We start from the raw sequence: 20,851 nt of genomic DNA on the forward strand, positions 1-20,851 counted from the left end.
GGGTGGGTTAGGCCTCATCAGGAAAGCAAATCAACAATTTGAAATTGAACTTATCATTTATTCATTTTATTGTCTTATCTCTCTTTCTCTCCCTCCTCTTCTCTGAATTAAGCAATCATAAAAATAAATAATAACAAGTACCTCATTAGCAAAACAAACAAGAATTGCAAGAGCACCTCAAACTATAAGCATAATGACAAAGAAACTCAAGAAGTTAAAAACTCATAAAGAATGCTTCCACACTACTATTATACAAGAGCGAAGCAACCTTACATTTGAAATTTTAATTTGATGAGATTCATTTTGTGTAAGATGGGAAAACCAACTCTATAACACTATTTTCACGAACTTATCATTTGCACATGGGAGCTATATAAAGTTATAAACAGATATCATAACACTAAAAATAACACTAAAAAGCATTAATATTCAGGACTATATAACACTTAAACATATATCATATTCGGGACTATATAACACTAAAAATAAACATTAATCTAAATTAAATTAGAGCTAACTCGTTACTCATATATAACCCAAATCCAACTTAGTAAAATTTAAATAGCAATATCCTATCCAAAAAAAAAAAAAAAAAAGCTTGGTAAATAGCAAGATCCTACCCAAATCCAAATCACCGATAGAGGAAGGGGCGTCGCGCCGTCGAGCAGAGGCTGGGAATCCGAGAAGGGGCCAGACGCAGGGAGCTGAGCAGTGAGCGGGAGAGGGCCAGACGCAGGAGAAGCGATCGTTGGCCGTATGGAGGATGGGGGTTTCTATTTTCAGAAACTCGGAAACCCCAGACGGAAATGGAAAGGCCGAAGGGGGAAGGGGTGGTATTTTACCCTAATACCAAACGGCGCCAAACTGCCGTTTACATTTAAACTAAATAAGTTAAGACGTCAGAGAATGACGCCGTTTCAATTATTAAAGTGAAACGGCGTCGTTTTATATGTATAAAAAGGAAAATATATATAACTTAACGGTCGGTCGGTTTAGCGGTTTATTTAGACCGGAACCGCACGCCGAACCGACCGATGTCGGTTCATGAGAAATTGCCTCAATCGCCGACTGGTTCTTGGCCGGTTCCGGCGTCCTTAGGTCGGTTCCGGTCGGTCTGAGGCGGTTTATCGGTTTTTTGTACACCCCTACCCAAAAACACTCACTAGACAGCAGTAAACAGAATTATCAGATATCTCAAATCCACCATTAATCATGGCTTGTTTTTCTCAACAAAAAAAAAAAAAAATTGGTTTTACACTTCATGCATACTCAGATGCAGACTGGGTTGGATGTCCTGATGATCGGAGAACTACAGGAGGTTTCTGTATATTTTTGGGCAATCACTTCATTTCTTGGAGTTCCCATAAGCAATATACTGTTGCTCGCTCAAGCACTGAGGCCGAATACAAATCTTTGGCCAACACAACAGCAGAACTTATTTGGTTACAGACATTGATCAAAGATCTTGGATTCTCACTGTTTCAACCACCTATTCTATGGTGTGATAACCTTAGAGCAACATACTTAAGTTCCAATCTTGTCTATCACTCAAGAACCAAGCATATCGATGTGGACTTCCACTTTGTCAGAGATAGAGTAGCTGTAAAGACTCTTCAAGTTCAATTATGGAGTTGCGAAGATCAACTTGCGGATGTGTTCACTAACCCGTTGGTTTCTGATCGATTTTTTAGTCTACGATTGAGTCTCACTATGATTGATACCCTGGTAGACTCGAGGGGGCGTATCAACCTTACTCAAGAAAATACACACTCAAATAAATCCAAATTGGATAATCCATTTCAGCAGCTCACACAGCAGCTCTAGAAGCTTCAATATTCCTCTTTTGTTATAACAGACTTCATTTAAGTTTACCCTTTTGTCCTCTGCGCACTCACTGATTTGGTGCCTATATAAGAAGTGCAAGACTCATTGTATTTTATGATAATTATAATATATTTCATTGCAATATTAAGAAGATGTTGTTCTTTGTGTTTACTCTGTTATTATCTGCGTACCAATACTGATTCCTTCATATTTAAAATTTAAATTAATACTGTTTTCAATAAAATCTATTTTTTAACCATTCACATTAAATTGATGCACAGATTAGTGCACAATTATGCTTATAACTAAATTTTTCCTTTTCTTATACTTAGATAGTATTTTTTAAATTTTAAATCTAGATTATATTTAATTAATTATAGAATATAAAATATATTTATATAATTTTAATTTTGTTGTAATTTTAAATATGTCCCATCGTTCTCTTCTTTTAAAATATAATTATTTTTAATAAATTCTCTATTCTTTTTTTATTTTTTAACTTTTATTTTTGTGTCTCAACTCAAGTTTGTGATTTTTCAACTTATGTTAACGTCATGTTTTGCATACTTTTGGGTTAGGCACTCAACAACTTGAATCTTCGATCTTAGACATATGAATACGAAGAAAATACCAAGAGACGGGGGCTTTGGTGGATGATAAGTAGTCTCTGATGCTAAAGTCAGTTTTGCCTTAGTATTTTGTGCAAATGAATAGAGAGTTCAGATAGAATTATTCGTACATAGGGATTGCCTTTTGTATTTGGTTTTTGGGAGTAAACTGCTCATACTTTTATGGCAGGGGAATGTATCCCTTCACCAATTCCTTTAGTCAAATTTTATTAATGTGGCATGGCTTATAGAGTGACACAATTAATGCGACGTCGCTTCCCATCTCTTCTATCTTGCAAGTATATGTCGTCGGGCTCCTCCTCCCTTGCCTGTTAATAGATCAAGGGCTCCCTAGCATTTTACGCCTACATGCATGTATAGTGCCACTCAAGACTAGGCTTCATAAGAGAATTCTGAGGTAGTGTGTTTTCTCCTTCCTTGTGTATATCATTTTGGGCTGTAGGTCAACCTTTGCCCCAAAACTGGAGTCCTCTAATGGGCTGATGGATCGCCAGGCTAGCTTGGGCCTCCCATATTTGGGCCTGGGTTCTAGGCCATCAACCCAAGAGAAAAAATCTCCTTATAATTTATTTCAATTCTTTTATATATATATACACACATACATATATGTGTATTTATTCTATTAATTATAAGTTCATATATATAGATATTTACATGTAATATATAATTAATCTCAAAATGATATACTCAAATATATTGATATTGAAATATTTCATTCTGATACTTAAATAATCACCGATTCAGAATTTAAAACATTAATTATGTAGTGCAATTTTAAGATTCGCATGGGAAAACTTGGCAGCGAAGGTGACCCGACTAAGCCCAGCCCAACTTGAAATGACAATCTCATCCTTGCTTCCCACGGCTCGTTCTCTTGAAAAGGAAAGGGCCCACTGTTTTCAAGAAACGGTACAAAACACATAGAATCGCAAGTCCCGCCCAAAAACGAAAAATAGCAAAACTCGAAAAAAGAAAACAAGAAATCCAAGAATCACGACCCTCGTCCCTCTCTTCTTCTTTCTTCATCAATGGCGTCAAGTTCAGGTTCAATCTCCTTGAAGATTGTCTCCCTCTGCCTCTTCATTCTCCTCCTCTCCCTCTCAGGCGCCGTGAGGCCAGTCAATTCCATACCCGAAAGGGAGTTCGACTCCATGCTAGGCGCCCTAAGAGCCCGCGGATACAACCTCTTCTTCTCCAACGCCATCACCACCTCCGACCTCCACTTGCAACTCCTCTCCGACTCACTCTCCCCCCAAATAACTCATGGGAATAATACTCGTCCAAGCTTCTTCACCTTATTTGCCCCCACCAACTCCGCCTTATTCGCTCTCGGTATGACACAAACAGCGTCCTCTTATACCGACACCCTCCGCCTCCACATCGTCCCCCGCCGCCTCACGTTATCCGGCCTCCGTAGCCTCGCTTCACTACCCACACTTCTTCCCTCACGTTCCCTCCGCGTGACCACCAGGCCTGTCTCTTCCCGCCACGGGCTCCGGTCTACTCGTTTGATCCTCTCCGTTGACAACATAGACGTCGTTTTCCCGGGGCTCTACTACGGCCGTTACGTGGCCGTTCATGGCTTGAACGGCGCTCTCAGCCTTGGACTGCAGTCTCCATTGCCACAAGGTTTTCCCCATCCGGATCATTCCTCTACTCGCCGTCCTCATAGGTTTCTGCTTCCAGTTAACCGCGCAACGGTCTCTTCGGTTCCAGACGTTGCTTTGAATAACCGAACTAGTCGTATGGACTTCGCTGAGGCGAACTGTACTACACCAGAATCCGAAGGCATAAACCGTTACTCCCCGGCGGAGACAACTGGAAATCTTGTGATTTTGCAACCGGAGGATCATATTCCTGCGAAACATTCCCGATCTATCTGGGTTTCGCTGTTGGAGACTGGAAATGGTGATGACGGGCACGAGTCTTCAAGCGAAGCCCCGTCGCCGTCAATGGATGTGCTAGAAGATGGGATGATAACGGTGGAGAAACCTTGGCTGTTGGATGAGCAATCCGAGGACTATACGATAACAGATAGTGGTTGAGCATCGGACCAACTCAGTGTCCGGGGATGTTCATCCGCATGCTGTGAGCCTGTGAAGCCTCAAAAAATTCATTTCACTTTTTTGTTTGTGGGTGATTCTACTTGCCTAGAATTTTTTGCTTCCGCAATCGTTTGGGAGAACTGATTTGACGTGTGCATGTTACGAATCTTCGTAGCTTTTGGTATTGCATTTTCATGCAAAAATACACATAAAAATTCAATTGAATAAACATTTGATAAAAATACACCAAAAATTGTAGCTGGGCTGAAATTGCGAAATTTAAGTGATTTTCGGATGAACATTGTTGTGTGCGCGCCAAGCCAACAGATCTTCCAGTACTATATTTGAACTTTACTCCTCCTCAAATCCTCCATCATCCATGTCCATGTCCCCATCTCCGAAGTCATGGTCATCAGCCTGTCCGTGGTCAGCATCACCGTGATTGTCAGGAAGGGGTGCATTATTATCCACCTCATCCTGCTGTCCCGTCTCTCCATACGAGGGTTCGGCTCTCATAGAATCCAAGCTTTCATCAGTGAAAAATGAGGTATAGGGCTTAGAAACCTGCAGGAAGAAATTCTCAGTTTCGATGTTAGAAGGCCCCCAGGAATGTTTGGAATTTTAGATTAAAAAAAAAATTATAATAAACCAGGAATATGTTATGCTGCGAAAAAATGTTGAAAAAACAAGCATGCGTAAAACCAAATGATTCAAGTTGACACCGAGTTCACCTTAATACAACAATCTCTCTTCTCTGCACTTTCCACTAGGTTATTCCAGTGCTCATCCCTCCTCAATGTTGATGAAGACCCTACCACCTAAACAAACAGTTTAAAAGCTTAAGCATGTATGGGGTGAGTGAAGTGCAAGAGTCAAAAACACCTGCTGGACTATACCCAAACCTAGAATAATGCCATACCAGGACAGAAGACTTTGCTCTGGTGATCCCGACATTCATTCGCCGAAAATCAGCCAGAAATCCAATGCTTTTATCTTGGCTCGCCCTAACACATGAAAATATTGCAACATCCTTTTCACGTCCCTGCAATGAAGAAACATTGTCTATTCCTTCAACATCTCATTAGCCATACCTCAAACCAAACAGATAAAGAAAAATTGGGCCCACAATGAACTCAATAATCTTAGTTAACTTTGTTCAGCAACAACCTTAGTTATTTAAGATATCTTGAATTGTCATGGGCTTAACCGAACCTTTTAACTCTAAATTAAATGCACACTATATTATTATTTTTTTATTGGTAAACAAGATTATATTGACCATAAAAATAGAGAAGAGCCCAAGTATATGGGATTGTATTATACTATAAGCAGGAAGATAGTTCCACTTTACCTGGCAGCCATCGACAGTAGTAATATCAACTACTTTATTTGAGTCGACTCCAAAAGTAGTCTTAAAGCGGTCCTTGAGGAGCTTTACTTGTTGGCTATAGGGGGATATGATTGCGAACTGAGCACTCGTTTTCAGTTCGGGATACATACTCACCAACTTATGGTACATGAGGAGAACAAACTCAGCCTCATCAACATTTACCCAAGACTCACTTCCTGAGAGTTTGGATTCTTTCCCTTCATGTAAATCAAAGAAGCAAAATGGACCAAAGCAGTGGTATTCATGCCAGGCCCGACTTGTAAGCACTTCGATATTAGGCCCATCCTCCAATGACTGCGCATAGAACTCCCTTGAGGGAAAGCTTCTAATCTGCTTGAAAAGCATGGTCTTGAAACTCAGAAAAGTACAGTTAAACATACCATAACTTATTATATTACTATTCACTGAGCTGGCATATTTATACTGTAATGTGCTCCCAAGTACCAATAACTTAACCATCTATATTCTAAAAACTTCTGCAAGGATAAATCTGATCTAACCTCTGGATGCATTCGGTACTGCGTCTTCAGCATTGTAACAGGATAACCAGCCCTTTGAAATCGCTTGAACAAACTTGTCCCATATCTTCAGTTTTGAAAACAAGAGGAAAATTCAACGCATTAGATGTTTTGGAGTAAAAATTTAAATACAATGTTCATAATTGAAAGTGTTATACCCAAATTTCTCGGCAATGGGAGAAATCACAGTTGCTGGCAGTTGAACTGGATCGCCAACCTAAACAAACAGAACTATTTATCAGCTAAAGCATAATATAAACATTAGATGAAACCTTACAAAGATGATGAAAGATGTACTAAGTAAGAGGTAATATAATATGAATATTTGACTTGGAACTCCTACAATAACAGAAAAGGTGCCTGAGATATACCAGAAAAACTTGTTTGCATCCATTGGCCAAAGGAATAAGAGTTGCTGGTTCCACCTGCATAGAACACATACCACATGAAAAGGCAATATTTATAATATATATGACTCATGAGGGCCAGCAACCTTTTCGATACCCAACAATACACCATGCATAGCTTTGTAAATTGACCTAAAATAGACAGCTTTTGCAATCCAAGGAGAGAGAGAGAGAGAGAGAGAGAGAGAGAGAGAATATGCAAGAGGGTAGCTCTATGGCACAGGCACTCATCACAAAAAAGGCAGCTCATAAGGCTCACAAGTATTTTCATCCACTCTCTCTAACAAATTTATACCGCTAGTCCTTATGTCCCTCAGATTTGAGTGCCCTGTGAATTAAAAGAGCATGAATTATATAATATTTCCATAAAATTGCACGCCCAACATGTATCTAGCTATGACGAAAATGTATATTAAGCTGTGCAAAGTTCAACACAGCAACAAGAATTCTACTTTTCTTGGGCAACAACTTCCCGAGAAACCTAGTCAGATGAGGAGCATCTCTTTAGCTACTTCTTTATTAGAAATTCTAGCATGGAGTTATTATCTCCATGTTTCTAGAGTGCAGTCTAGCAATGTGGTCAAATCTTTTCCCTTTATTAAATATATATCTTTAATGAAGTGGCATAATTGTGGGGCTGCAACACGAGGGCTTCCTAGGAGATCCACTTACTTAGTAAATATCTAAAGAGAGGGATTAGTTTAGTGCGACACATTTTTACATTCTGAATTATTTTTTCCATTGCCTGCTTCAGCCTTTTGTTCCCTCGCCTGCTTCTGCCTTTTGTTCCCTCGTCAGCATGCTTAGGCTTTTGATAGATGTTTCATCACCATTACATTGTTTTAGCCAGAAATTTCTCTCTTGAGCTGCTTCCATTTACCATTGAGTTTATCTTATTGTTCGAAACCTATATCGAAAGAACCCACCTCAGAGATTGGGTAGTGTTGGGCATAACCTATATTTCATCAGGATAAAGGGAGTACATGGTTTTGGCGAAAAGGAATAATCCATTTGTCGAGCTGATTCTGACTGCAATAACAAAAAGTGAGAATAAAGAAAAATGCAATATGGATCAGTAGTTTATCTATAACTAAGTGCCTGTTCAGGATTGCGATAGGAAATATGCTTTTCATAGTAGACTTTTAATCATAGAGTTTTACTAAAGGATCTACTACTAAAAAGTCGTTCACTATTTGGTAAACATGCACTTAAAGCACTTTTAGCGTTTATGTGCAGGAGCTTCTAAACAGAAGCTTCAATTAGGTGCTTTTTAAAAAGTGGACTTCTAGATTTTTTAGGGCTTTTGCCGGTTAAGTCTGGTGGGTTTAATATAGTTGGACCGTCAAGAGGCCCAAATAAATCGAGCCTTGCGACTCGCCCGGTAGCTTCTGGGTTTAATACCGCGGACGTTGCGGGTCAAAGGCCTAGCTCACCTTCACAAAGTAGGTCGCCGGAGGGGTGCGGTCAGGCGGGGATTGCTCAGGCGTCGAGTTCTGTGGGAGTGAACAGTGTTTTTGAAGGAGATCCTATAGATTGCGTGTGTCCGATGGTTTCTGGGTCTCTGCGCTTATCTTCGGTGGCTCCCTTTGTTCAGAGGCATGGCTCAGCTTTACATTCTGGATCGCCGGCGAGGTGTGAACTGTCGGGGACTGTTCAGGGGATGAGTTCTGAGGTCGTGAAAAGTGATAAGGGAGGGGGATCTATAGATGGCTATCGACCGAATGGCACTGGGTGTCTTCCTTCGGTTTCGGTGAAGTGTACAGTGCAGAATACTGGCACATCGTCACAGATAAGGTCGCCGGTGGGGGGTGATTCGACGGGAAATATTCAGGAGTTGCGTTCTTCGGATTTGAACAGTAATAAGGGGTTCTATTCTGATGAGGAGCTTTTGAAGGTCCAACCTGGTTTGGAGATGACTATGTTTCAGTCTTTGTCTTCTAAGAAGGGGTCGAAGGAGGAGGGGGGACCTGCTAGTAGTACTCCGATGTTGTGTTTGTTTGAGAAGGAGGGAAAGGAGGTGGGTGTGTCTTCGGTGAAGCTTTTGGGGTTGAATTCTGAGTTGGTTGTTAAGTCTGTGGACCATGTGAATCGTGCAGAAGGGGCTGAGGTTATTGGGGAGAATGGAATAGGGATTGAGGGAAGTGATTCTGATGTGGAAGAGGTTCCCAGTACTTTTTTGAATAATTCTGGTTTACTAATGGTGGTGGGGAGAGGAGATGACTCTGTTTCTTGTGAGTCAGGGGAGCTAGTAGAATCTGGTGAGGATTTAAGTCCTGTTCCGTTGAGTTCTTTTAATCCAGAATTAGAATGGCCTTGTAATTCCTCTGATTGGGTTCTGAGAAAGGTGGAAGAGATTAGAGATTGTGTGGGTATTTCTTGTGAAGGTTTTGAAGAACAATTCAGAGCTCTTTTGATTGCTATAGAAGCGGGACAACCTGCTTTGGCCAAGTCTGCTGCAAAGAAAGAGAGGGAGCTTAAAAGGTTGGAATTCTCTATTAATTATAAGTCCAGGGATGGGTGTGGATGGAGGGATAAAGGTAAGGAAAGGGCTGTCAATGGTTTGTAATGAAGCCTATTATTATTTCTTGGAATGTTAGGGGTTTAAATGATTATAGGAAACATCTTAGGGTGAAAAATTGGTTGCGTCAGTGGAAGGCTGATGTTATTTGTCTCCAAGAAACCAAATTGAAATTTGTGAATCAAGTCATAGTTCAGAGTTTGTGGAATTGTAGTAGTGTGGGGTGGGTAGAGCTGGTTTCTAATGGAGCTTCGGGTGGTATCATTATTTTGTGGAATAGGAGGGTGGTGGAGATGTTGGATCATTTTGTGGGAGAATTCTTGGTATCGTGTCATTTTAAGAACATTGAGGATGGGTTTGAGTGGGCTTTTGCTGGGATCTATGGCCCTAATGTGGATTGTGGGAGATACCAATTATGGGATGAAATGTCGGGTGTTTATAGTTGGTGGAATCTACCTTGGTGTTTTGGAGGGGATTTTAATCTTACTAGGTTTCCTAGTGAGAGGTCGGGGGTTTCATTTTTTTCAAGTGCTATGGCTTCCTTCTCAGATTTAATTTTTGATTTAAATTTGATTGATTTACCTTTGGTGGGAGGTGATTTTACTTGGTCTAATGGAAGATCTTCTTCAAGGTTGGACAGGTTTCTGGTTTCGCCTTCTTGGGAGGCCCATTTTTTCTGGTATGAAGCAGAAGGTTTTACAGAGACTTTGTTCTGATCATTTCCCTATTATGTTGAATTGTGGCGGAACTGTGAGTAGAAGAAGTTATTTCAAGTTTGAGAACATGTGGTTAAAGGTTGAAGGTTTTGGAGATAAAATTAGATGTTGGTGGAATTCCTACTTTTTTTCTGGCACTCCTAGTTTTGTTTTGGCTGGTAAGTTAAAATCTCTAAAGAATGATTTAAAGAAGTGGAATAAGGAGGAATTCGGGTTGTTGGATACAAAAAGGAAGCGGTTAATGGAGGAATTGTGTATTTTAGAAGAGAAGGAGGTGCAAGGGTTGTCTTCAGAAGAGGATAGATCCAGAAAACTAGGGGTGGTTTCAGATCTGGAAAATTTAGCTTTAATGGATGAGATATCATGGAGGCAAAAATCAAGGGCGTTATGGCTGAAGGAAGGCGACAGGTGTACCAAGTTTTTTCATCAATTGGCTAATTCTCATAGAAGATATAATGCGATTGAGGTCCTTCGTGAAGGTGACAGATTGTTTTCGGATCAGGATGATATTAAGGCCCATATTGTGAATTATTATGAGAAGTTGTTTTCAGAAAATTTTTCGTGGAGACCAAATTTGGATAGCCTTGTTTTTAATTCTATAGAGCAGGCTGATGCTGTGTGGCTGGAAAGAGAGTTTGAAGAAGAAGAAGTTCTGGATGTGGTAAAAGGTATGGAAAAAGATAAGGCTCCGGGTCCAGATGGGTTCTCTTTGGCTTTTTTTCAAGAGTGCTGGGATGTTGTTAGAGAAGATGTCATGAAGGTGTTTGCCGAGTTTCACTCCGTTATGAGGTTTGAGAAAAGTTTAAATGCGACATTCATTGCTCTGATTCCGAAAAAGGCTGGGGCTGTGGAGATAAGAGATTTTAGACCTATCAGTTTGGTGAATGGTGTTTATAAAATTGTTTCTAAAGTGTTGGCTAATCGGTTAAGTAGGGTGATGGAGAGGATAATTTTACGGTCTCAAAATGCCTTTGTGAGAGGAAGGCAGATTTTAGATTCTGTTTTAATTGCTAATGAGTGTTTGGAAAGCAGACTTAAGTCGGGGAAGGCTGGTATTCTCGTCAAGTTGGATATGGAAAAGGCTTATGATCATGTAAGCTGGGATTTTCTTGATTATTTGTTGAGGAGATATGGTTTTGGAGTTAAATGGTGTTCGTGGATAAAGTTCTGTGTTTCGACTCCTAAATTTTCTGTGTTGGTGAATGGAGAACCAGCTGGTTTCTTTTGTAGTTCTCGTGGCTTGAGGCAAGGCGATCCCATTTCCCCCTTTCTTTTTGTTATGATCATGGATGCTTTTAGTAGAATGATAGACAGGGCTGTGGAGGGTAACTTTCTGTCTAGTTTTGTGGTGGGTAACGAGAATAGGAATAATCTAAAGATTTCTCATTTATTATTTGCTGATGATTCCCTGATTTTTAGTGAACCTGATTCTGATAATTTACGTGCTTTAAGAGCTCTGTTACTGTGTTTTGAAGCTGTTTCGGGGTTAAAAGTTAATTTATCAAAATCTGAAATTGTTCCTGTGGGTGTTGTTCAGAATTTATCAGATTTGGCAAATTTATTGGGGTGTAGGATCTCTTCTTTGCCTTTGAGATATCTTGGGCTTCCTTTGGGGGCTTCTTTTAAAGCTGTGGACATTTGGGATGGGGTGATTGAAAAAATTGAAAGGAAGTTAGCAGGTTGGAAGAGGATTTATTTGTCTAAGGGGGGTAGATTATCTCTTATTAAAAGTACTTTGTCTAACCTGCCTACGTATTTCCTTTCTCTTTTTCCTCTTCCTGCAAGGGTTGAAAAGAGAATTGGGAGTTTATTTCGGAATTTTTTATGGGGTGGTGTTGGTGAGGAAAAGAAGTTTCATTTGGTTAGTTGGAAGAAAGTTTGTCAACCTTTGGATGGTGGTGGCTTGGGGATTAAAGATTTGAAGGTTTTCAATAAAGCTTTACTAGGCAAATGGCTTTGGAGATATCATTTGGAAAGTGAAGCCCTATGGAAAAATGTGATAGATGCAAAGTATGGAAGTTTGAGGGGAGGTTGGTGTTCAAAAGCCTCTAGTGGAGCATATGGGGTGAGTTTGTGGAAATTTATTAGAAAAGGATGGGATTTTTTCTCCAGTAATATTAGGTTGAAGGTTGGAAATGGTCAAAGAGTCCTCTTTTGGCATGATTTGTGGTGTGGGGATGCTGCTCTCAAGCTGGAATTTCCTGCCCTGTTCAGAATTGCAAGGGATCAAAATGCTGCTGTTTTTTATTCCTACTGTGTCAGCAATAATAAGGTTGTTTGGAATGTTTTTTTCAAAAGGGATATTAATGATTGGGAAGCGGATGAAGTTCAGGCTTTGTTGGTTAAACTTTACAGTTTTAAGCTGGTAACTGAAAGGGAGGATAGCATGGCATGGTCTTCTGCTGGAAATGCTAAGTTTTCAGTTTCTTCTTATTATAGAGTTATGTCAAGTCATGGTAGTTGCGTTTTCCCATGGAAAAGTATATGGAAAGTGAAAGTTCCTCCCAAGGTTGCTTTTTTCTGTTGGGTGGCTTCTATGGGCAAAGTTTTGACAACTGATAATCTTAGAAGGAGAGGACTGTTTATTTCTGATTGGTGTGTTATGTGTAAAAAGGATGGAGAGTCTGTAAATCATCTTTTCCTTCACTGTGAAGTGGCTAGATTCTTGTGGGATGAGGTTCTGAGTTGGACAGGTTTGCATTGGGTGATGCCCAAAGATGTGGTGGATTTATTGGTAGGATGGAAGGGTTTGAAGGGCTGTAAGAAGGCAGCGTCTGTTTGGAAGATGATTCCTCCTTGTCTCATGTGGTGCTTGTGGATAGAAAGAAATAGGAGATGTTTTGATGATAATGAACGCACTTTGGAAGATCTTAGGGTTTTTTTCATGGGTACTTTGGGTTTTTGGGCGAAAGTTTATGTAATGGTGGATAATTTCCTGAATCTGTTTTAGTTTTTTTGGGTTTTTTTCTTTTTGTTTTCAGGAAGTTGTAGGTTTATCCTTTGTATACTTCCTGTGTACTTGGGCTTATGCCTATTTCTTCAATAAAATTATTACTTATCAAAAAAAAAGATTTTTTAGGGCTTTTAAAGCACTTGATTTACTAAACATACCATTTTTTTCTTTAAAGAGCTTTTAGGCTGTTAAAAGAACTTTCTAATATTCTAACAGACACTAAGATGGGCTTATATCAGCTCAAACTTATAGCCGAACGCAAAAGGGCTAGAGCAGTTTAAAAATAAACAATTATTGAAACTTACAGCTTGTGCTGCTTCATCTATTATAACAACATCAAAACCACGATTCCATTTACTGAAAAGTGTTGAACCACTGAAGCTAAGGGTGGAGAAGACCTGCCGATCATAGAGAAATTAGCAAGGAAACTTTTTTTTTTTTATAGGTTAGAAAGGAAACTATTTAACCTTTCACTTTTAACACAAGGTAAGAATTACATACGATCACAGACTCATCCAAGATTGCAGCACGGATCCTGTCTTTATCTCTCCCTGGAACTCCATGTTTCTCTTTATCAGCATTCATGCTTTCCTGCTTTTGTTTCACCTGCAAAGGGAATCAGTCACTGTCAAATTTGGACTCACATCCATGTATCATAAGATATGTCTGCCCAGAACAGTCTGAGATCCATCGAATCCAAATCAGCAACCATCATAGTTTGTTGGTGGAATTTTGCATTCTGGACTGTTCATGTTATGGCTTACATCTGCAGCTTTGTATACCTCCTACGTACTTTGCACCCTTAGTGCTTTTTTTAATAAAATCTTGGCATCTCTATTTATCCAAAACAAAAAACAAAGAAGAATCTCCAGTTTGGGGGAAAAACAGTAAAAAGAAAATGAAAGAAGATGTTAATAAAGTGAAGCAAATCATGTTATGCTATTGCCAAACACATACAAGGTAATCCATGGAGACTGCCCGAACGGAGTGATGCTCCTTAAGACCGATCCGCACAATTTTAGGATTATATGCATGGTCATTTTCATCACGAATACCTGACAATAACCAGAATACATTTGAAGGAGATATTATATGAGGGAATGGCAGTCGAGTGACACTAAATGTTCATTAAAAGATATTGACACGAAATTGAGAAAAGTACCTACAGAAATATCATCGTTGTTATCTACCTCAAAGCACTTATTCAAGTTCATTAAATATTTGCAACATAATTAAGAAAAAAAAGGTGATTTGCAATAGATTATCCTCTTTGCCTATAACTTGATAGATTAGTCGGTGGATAACATAATAGTCAGAAACCCTTTCTTCTTCAGGAATCGACAATACAATTCGCACCATATATATATATATATATATTTTATCGGTAATCAAGAAGTTATAATTCACACCATATATTGTAACTCGAATTAAATTTGATTTCCACAAGAAAACTGTCTGTAATGCAAAAGTAGTGAGTTTCTTGTGTCAATTGGCTTCCAACTTGCAACTGAAATCCAACCTTCAGGATTCAACACTTATCCACATCTCCACACCAGCATCTAGCATTCCTTTTGTTTATATTTTTTTTTCCCGGAGAACGGTAAAGCTAATCACAGAGTTGTGCAACTAATATAAAAGCCACATCCATCATATACCACAACAAAGACAGCTAAATTATGAGAAGATAACAATACATGCAAATGTGAAAAGAGAGAAGAAAGATTCATACCAGTGTTTAAAACACGCAAGACAATCTCATCAAGTGCAGAGTTTGATGGAGCGCATACCAGCACACGCACTCGATATTTACGACTGGAATTGACTACTTCTGGCTTCTGCATAGCACATTGAAGTTAGAAGAAATGATCTTCAAGGTCTCAATGGTACAAGTTACACACTATAACTTACCAACTCATTTCCGGTGGTAGGAAAAAACCCATCATCACCATCAATGGGCATTATGTTATCCCTAGGATTACTACCAGTTAGCCAAGGAGAAGCTCGCGCCCAGTGATTGTACCTGCGTATATTACCCCCAATCACACAATTTAGAGCGTTACACAAGCCAAAGTTAGTAATTTACACACACACACACACACCCACCAGAGACCGAATTCCAGATGCGATGTTCAAGGTTTAATTTCCAAGATCACCAGTTTTTCAGGAAACTGTTTTGAGCATATAGATTCAACTTTCCTTACTTAAATAGAACATTTTTCACTTAAAAGAGAATTAGTCAATAGAGTTATAAACACTCTTTTTTTTTATATAAGTAAAAATATTATACATATCAATAGGAATAACCAAGTACACTAGACGTATACAAGAAAACACCTAGCCGATATTAGAGAGCTCCTAATGACCCAAAAAGCCTATGAAAAACTACCCAAAATACACCAAGCTCAAATTGAAATAGAACACACCTCCCCAACCCCAACCCCTTGTTTCCCGTAAGACTAATACTCCACCCAAAACTCCCTCTACAAGAACGTCTTCATAATGCCCTCCCTTTAATCTTCCCTCGACTTGAGCTACCACCCTTAGTGTCATAGTTGATTGCCCAAGAAAGACGCTTTAACTCCCTGCTTTTCTTAAAACTTGATTTGGTTTCAAGCGCAATGAGTAGTGCTTCAATTTGGTCTTCACATCCTCCATGTGAAAGCCCCACGATATGCTGAATCTCGTTAACCTTATACAGAACCCAATCCGATGGTGAACCCGCTATATTGTTTATTGGAGAAAGATAAACCCGGGGAAGAACATGATCCCCAGACACAATACCCAACTTCACTCCCAACCCTAGACATTCCTCCTTGCAAGGCACCAACGACAAACCCATAATTTCCTCCCCGCCATATCCTGCATTAAAATCCCGAACCTCCTCAATAGATTTATGGTTATAAACACTTTTGTTCTTAAAAAATTTTAGTAGCAGTAGAAAACAGAAGCAGCTTCAATAAAAATACAATTCTCCAAGTCACAAAGTTTGTATCAAATATAATGAGAGTCAGAATCATAGATTGAAATAATCAACACATAAAGAAATATAATTAAATAAAATCATTCAAAATATTAATGGTCAAGTACCCAAAAACAAAAAAAAACAAAACTACCTATCAAAATAATCACCAAAAAGAAAAATCAGGTTATAGCAAAAACACATACTTTTCATGAACAGGTAATTCTGGCCCACGCTTTATTTCACGCAATTCACCCCTACAGGAAAAGAAAACAGAAGCATACATGTAACATGGAATGAAATATAGAGGAATGATTCTGCACTTCCCATAATCACAATGACTAATGTAACCTTTTTTTTATATGAAAACAATGACTACTATAACCTATAAATGATATAGTACTTATGCCAAAACGCCAAAAGAAAGGTGGGGCATATTTTTACTTTGAGAGCCCCCTTGCTGGAGATGCATGCAAAATGGCACTTAGAAGCCCAAGAATAGTCTTTGTTTTTCCTGTTCCTGGGGGGCCCTAAAAGGAAGCACGCTGTCAGTATCCACATCTATATGTCTAGGCATCAAAGCAAGAAACACTCTTTCTGAGTCAATCAGTTATAGAATGAGAGGATGCTCTCTCAAAATAATTTTTATTCTAAAACGCTCATGGTAGCTATAACAATCTTACTGATATGATATGAAAATATAGAGAAAATACTACAGAAAAGCAATTCACTGGGAAGGTATAGAAGAGTTAGTGTCAGCCTTTTAATATGAAGTCTAATTTTTGTTTTACAACATCGGGGAAATTTTATAGGCTTTATAAAACTTACTCTGCAAGGTAAACAATTAAAACAAATCCTCCTTAATACCCTATATAAAAGGAATTTAATTTAACTAAGAAAACATTAAAAATGCCCAACTTTGGAGGATTAAATCCTACACTTAGAATAAACTTCCATGATAGTTACCGGACCTTTTGTGAGTTTCCTGATAGTCATCTTTAGTTCCTTAATTAAGTTTTTATAGATAGGTAGAACTAAAATAATTTCAAAGGCTAGGATTAACCATATGAGGGCTCATCACCTGCGAATGGGTTGTAATTGTCTCAATACGAGTATTTGTTGTAATATCCGCCGTGTAATTCGATTATGCCTCGTTAATAAACATCTTACTTATCATTAAAAAAATTATGGATACGATGTAATCACATATTTGATGAAAGTTAGACTTTTGATGTTAAAATTATCCCGACGCATATCTTCTATTAGAAATTAAATTGTCATCAAAACTTGTAAACAATGGTAAATTATCACCAGGACTCTTTAATATTAATCCCTAATGGCACTTTATTATTCTACCATGAAAATATAACCCAATTAGAGTGCTCAAAGTTAAAGGGATCTGTCCCATTCTTCTTCACATGCTTAACAAAGTCTAACATGAACTAGGAATCAGACTGATTAAGATATTATTTAAAGTATAGAAGGAGATGCAAACAAAGGAAAAACATGGCATAAATAAATTTACAATAAATTCAGGATGACATAATACGAACCTGTATCAAAACAAAAGCTTTACGTGCTAGACCAGCCTGCAACAGGTAATGACATTCCTTAAAGTAATATAACAAGCGGAATCTTAAAGTATTAAACAAAAAACAAACAGTGATAACAGCGTATAAAGAGGGAGAGAGAGAGAAAGAGACCGCTGCAATGCATTGGTTATGGGTTGTGGCAACATATAAGGGTAGTCGCAATCAGATGCAATCTAATCTAGAAAAATAAAGCAAATGATAATCATATTCAATGATATAAATAGTGAATCACCTGTATGGCCTCTTGTTGGGTTTCATTATGATTGTATCTTATATATTCCTCCAGAGATTTAGAAATTTTCCAGGCCTGGTTTTCAGAACCTAGATTTTTTTCAGCAGCCGATAATATTAAATCCTTAAAAGGGAGATTGCGGATCGACCATAGAGCTGCATATTCACGAGCAATCGTTGATAAACTGCAGATCTGCAAGATGTACTGCATAAATTAGTTGAGATACTACAGGTTCACAAGCCATGATGAAAACTACAACATATTGTATTCATATTGGAAAAAGAATGGCTCAATAGATATTTTGATTGCCTTGCAGATAAGAGCATTATGATCCCTCTTATACATTTCATCACATACAAATTTATGCTTGATAAAATTTATAAAGGAAAAGGTACTCCGAAATAAGGGACTGCATACAAATGGCAAATCTCGAAAGGATCTAAATCTCATGGATTAAATGTTACCTTTAGACTGTAAAATAGTTTATCCACTTCACTAGTCGGAGAAGTAATAAGAGCCCGCATCCTTAACAGTCCCTGAGAATATTTAACTACATCTGGAGTGGTATGCTCAACTTCTCCAGCTAAATACATTCTAAGTCTAAAACGATCATTTTGGCAATTCTCCACCGATGCAAATGCATATGTCGTTGGAAGTCTTGTACCATCTTGGAACTGAAATAAGCAACACACTCCAGGCAATTAGAAACTCAAAAACATAAACCAATTTCATTTACACATGCAAGTCTTCCTTTTGTTTACCAGGGACCTACAGGAAAAGGAGGGGAAACAAAGCAAATTATTTCAATTGATCTAGTTAATTTAAATTATGTACTGTAGTCTTACTATGGACAACTAGTTGACCCATTTGCAGAAAACAGAACTTTCAGCATTCCCTTTTTCCAACATTTACTAAGAAAAAAACAAAGCATAACATCGACCCAAAAGAAACTCTTTTCCAAATGTATTCTAACAAAATATAAAAGAGAAAAAATTACAAGAAAGGATAAAGAAAACAGAGACCTAACAAGAAAAAAAATCTAAGATAGCATCGTATCACTTCAAAAAACTAGGAATTATGACAAGTTGAAGAGATTCTTTTTTGACACATTATTTCCCTGGGCTTTGGTCATTGTTTGTAATGAGGATAGCTTCAATAATTTGCTTGTATCCATCACTAATGCTTAGTGGTTGTTAGGTGTATTATGTGTATACTTCCTGTGTACTTTTTTTGATATCCATATACTTCTTGTGTACTTGGGCGGCTTTTATCATCAATAAAGTTTCACTATTACTTACATAAAAAAACCATTAATTAGAATGTGTAAGAAAGAACTACTGCTACAATGCGAAAAATGCAGAACAAAACACCAGAGAGAAATAAATCCTGACGAATTCTGCATGTTTTAAATGAATGGTGAGAGAAGCTGAACAAAAAATCAGGTTTCAATTACATTTTCTTTTGAAAGAAGCAAAAGATCATTCTGTGATATCGACTCATCTACTTCCTCAGCCGCATAAGTGACCGCAGGCAAGTGAAATCCATCAATCTCATTGCATTCCACTACCAGCCTGCGCTGCCATTCTGCCACTGTGATGTCCAATACAACTACTTTAGAACTGAAAGATAGAGAGTGTATGTTTTGTGTGTCTCCATACATTAAAAAAATTCAAAAGTAAAAGCAACAGAATTTCTTGAGCATTTTGTAAGAGAGAAATGGAGGAACTTGAAAAAAAAAACAATATCAAAACAGAAAGATGCAATTAATACTCAATGTCATCGTAATAAACAAAGAATCTAAGTTATAATGCTTCTCACAAATTTACTCGGAAGCAGTACAGAAAAATACCCTCTTCTTCATCTCTCTTCTGAGTAATCTGAGCTTTGACTTCCTCGAACAGGAGTGGCTCAAAAGTTGAGACATAATCATCAACGTCCTTGTAAGTATCCTTCACCTTCCTCAGCCCCAAAGAAGATCCATCACCTACGTTTCCTTTATTTTTCTACATTCGAATATTATCAGACAAATCAAAACATTTTCACAGAAGAAATGCACACGCACATTCTCACACGGAGAGAGAGAAATATCTTACGTATGATTCCTTGAGGAGGCGGAAGTAGTCCCAACCGAGAACAATTCTGTAGAAACGGAGCATGGGAGATTCTTCTTGAAGCTTGTCTCTGTCCACGGCCATGGCTTCGGGGAGAGGGGGGGGGGGGGGGGGGGGGGGTGGGGGGTTTTGGCCAAAGACAGGGTTTATGTTCGTAGAGACGCTAGGGGGTAAACTGCGTAAGCCGTAAGTTCTGCGTATTCATTAGTGATTGTGCTAAATAGATTGTGTCTTTACCCTTATAAATCCTTTGTAAAGAAAGCCCGAAAGCCCAAGAATGGATGACTGAGGCCCAATAAAAGAAATTCAACTGTATTAACTAATAAATAAAAGAACAAGCCCAAGCTAATAAAGTCAGGCCCGAAAAATGAAAAAAATAAAAAATAAAAAAAATATCGCGACCGACCCATGACGCTATGATCTTCTCCTATATATGTGTATATATATACCGTATACGTGAAGTATTTTTGGCGTGCCCAACTGATCATCTATCCGCCTCGGTCTCTGATTCTCTCTCTTTCCCAACGGCAAAAATGATGCCAAAATCAGCGATAGAATGCAAAGATAGAAGAACCCGCGGGAAGTGGTTTTGTTTCTCAGAGTCGGAGATGGACGTGGCTCGGCAGCTAATTCAACTCAGCGGAGAGCCCGATGACCGCCACAACGACGGCGACGGCGACGATAACAAAGACGGCTGTGCGGAAGGGAAAGTAGAAAAAAGCAAAGGTGGTGATACAGCCAACGTATCTTCTACCAACAATAACAACGTCGGAGAAACCTTTGAAGAAGATCAAGAAGAAGATGCTGATTGTATTCTCTGGCGAAGGAAGCGGAGGTTCCGATCGGTTTATTATCTCTACAGGTCGACGAAGCCTGTTACTGCTGTTAATGACAAGATCAGAAGGAAGTGTGCCGTTTGATTGATATATATATATATATATATATATATAATCTGAC

The 20,851-nt window shown here is 38.6% G+C and overlaps 2 protein-coding genes across 3 annotated transcripts; one reads left to right on the forward strand and one right to left on the reverse strand.

Annotated features, from left to right (window-relative positions):
* Window positions 1-3,413: 3,413 nt before the first annotated feature.
* Window positions 3,414-4,799, forward strand: LOC122309683. The gene has a single exon (XM_043123250.1). It carries the CDS (start codon window positions 3,482-3,484, stop codon window positions 4,496-4,498), a length of 1,017 nt encoding a protein of 338 aa, XP_042979184.1. The 5' UTR covers window positions 3,414-3,481; the 3' UTR covers window positions 4,499-4,799.
* Window positions 4,658-20,024, reverse strand: LOC122309682 (probable helicase MAGATAMA 3). 2 transcript variants are annotated; one of them, XM_043123249.1, is made up of 20 exons: window positions 19,877-20,024; window positions 19,633-19,786; window positions 19,237-19,373; window positions 18,248-18,457; window positions 17,784-17,975; window positions 17,513-17,548; window positions 16,404-16,489; window positions 16,166-16,216; window positions 14,909-15,020; window positions 14,730-14,835; window positions 13,958-14,055; window positions 13,502-13,606; window positions 13,306-13,398; window positions 6,778-6,831; window positions 6,565-6,623; window positions 6,389-6,473; window positions 5,850-6,218; window positions 5,418-5,540; window positions 5,230-5,316; window positions 4,658-5,062 (listed from the first exon to the last, which is right to left on the reverse strand). In XM_043123249.1, exons 1-20 carry the CDS (start codon window positions 19,976-19,978, stop codon window positions 4,850-4,852), a joined length of 2,472 nt encoding a protein of 823 aa, XP_042979183.1. In that variant the 5' UTR covers window positions 19,979-20,024; the 3' UTR covers window positions 4,658-4,849. The 2 variants fall into 2 exon arrangements, with proteins under 2 accessions (XP_042979183.1, XP_042979182.1); XM_043123248.1 differs by lacking the exons at window positions 19,237-19,373; window positions 19,877-20,024 and having other exon boundaries at window positions 19,633-19,772.
* Window positions 20,025-20,851: the final 827 nt, after the last annotated feature.

Source organism: Carya illinoinensis, chromosome 5 (assembly GCF_018687715.1).
Source record: "Carya illinoinensis cultivar Pawnee chromosome 5, C.illinoinensisPawnee_v1, whole genome shotgun sequence".
Taxonomy (NCBI): domain Eukaryota; kingdom Viridiplantae; phylum Streptophyta; class Magnoliopsida; order Fagales; family Juglandaceae; genus Carya; species Carya illinoinensis.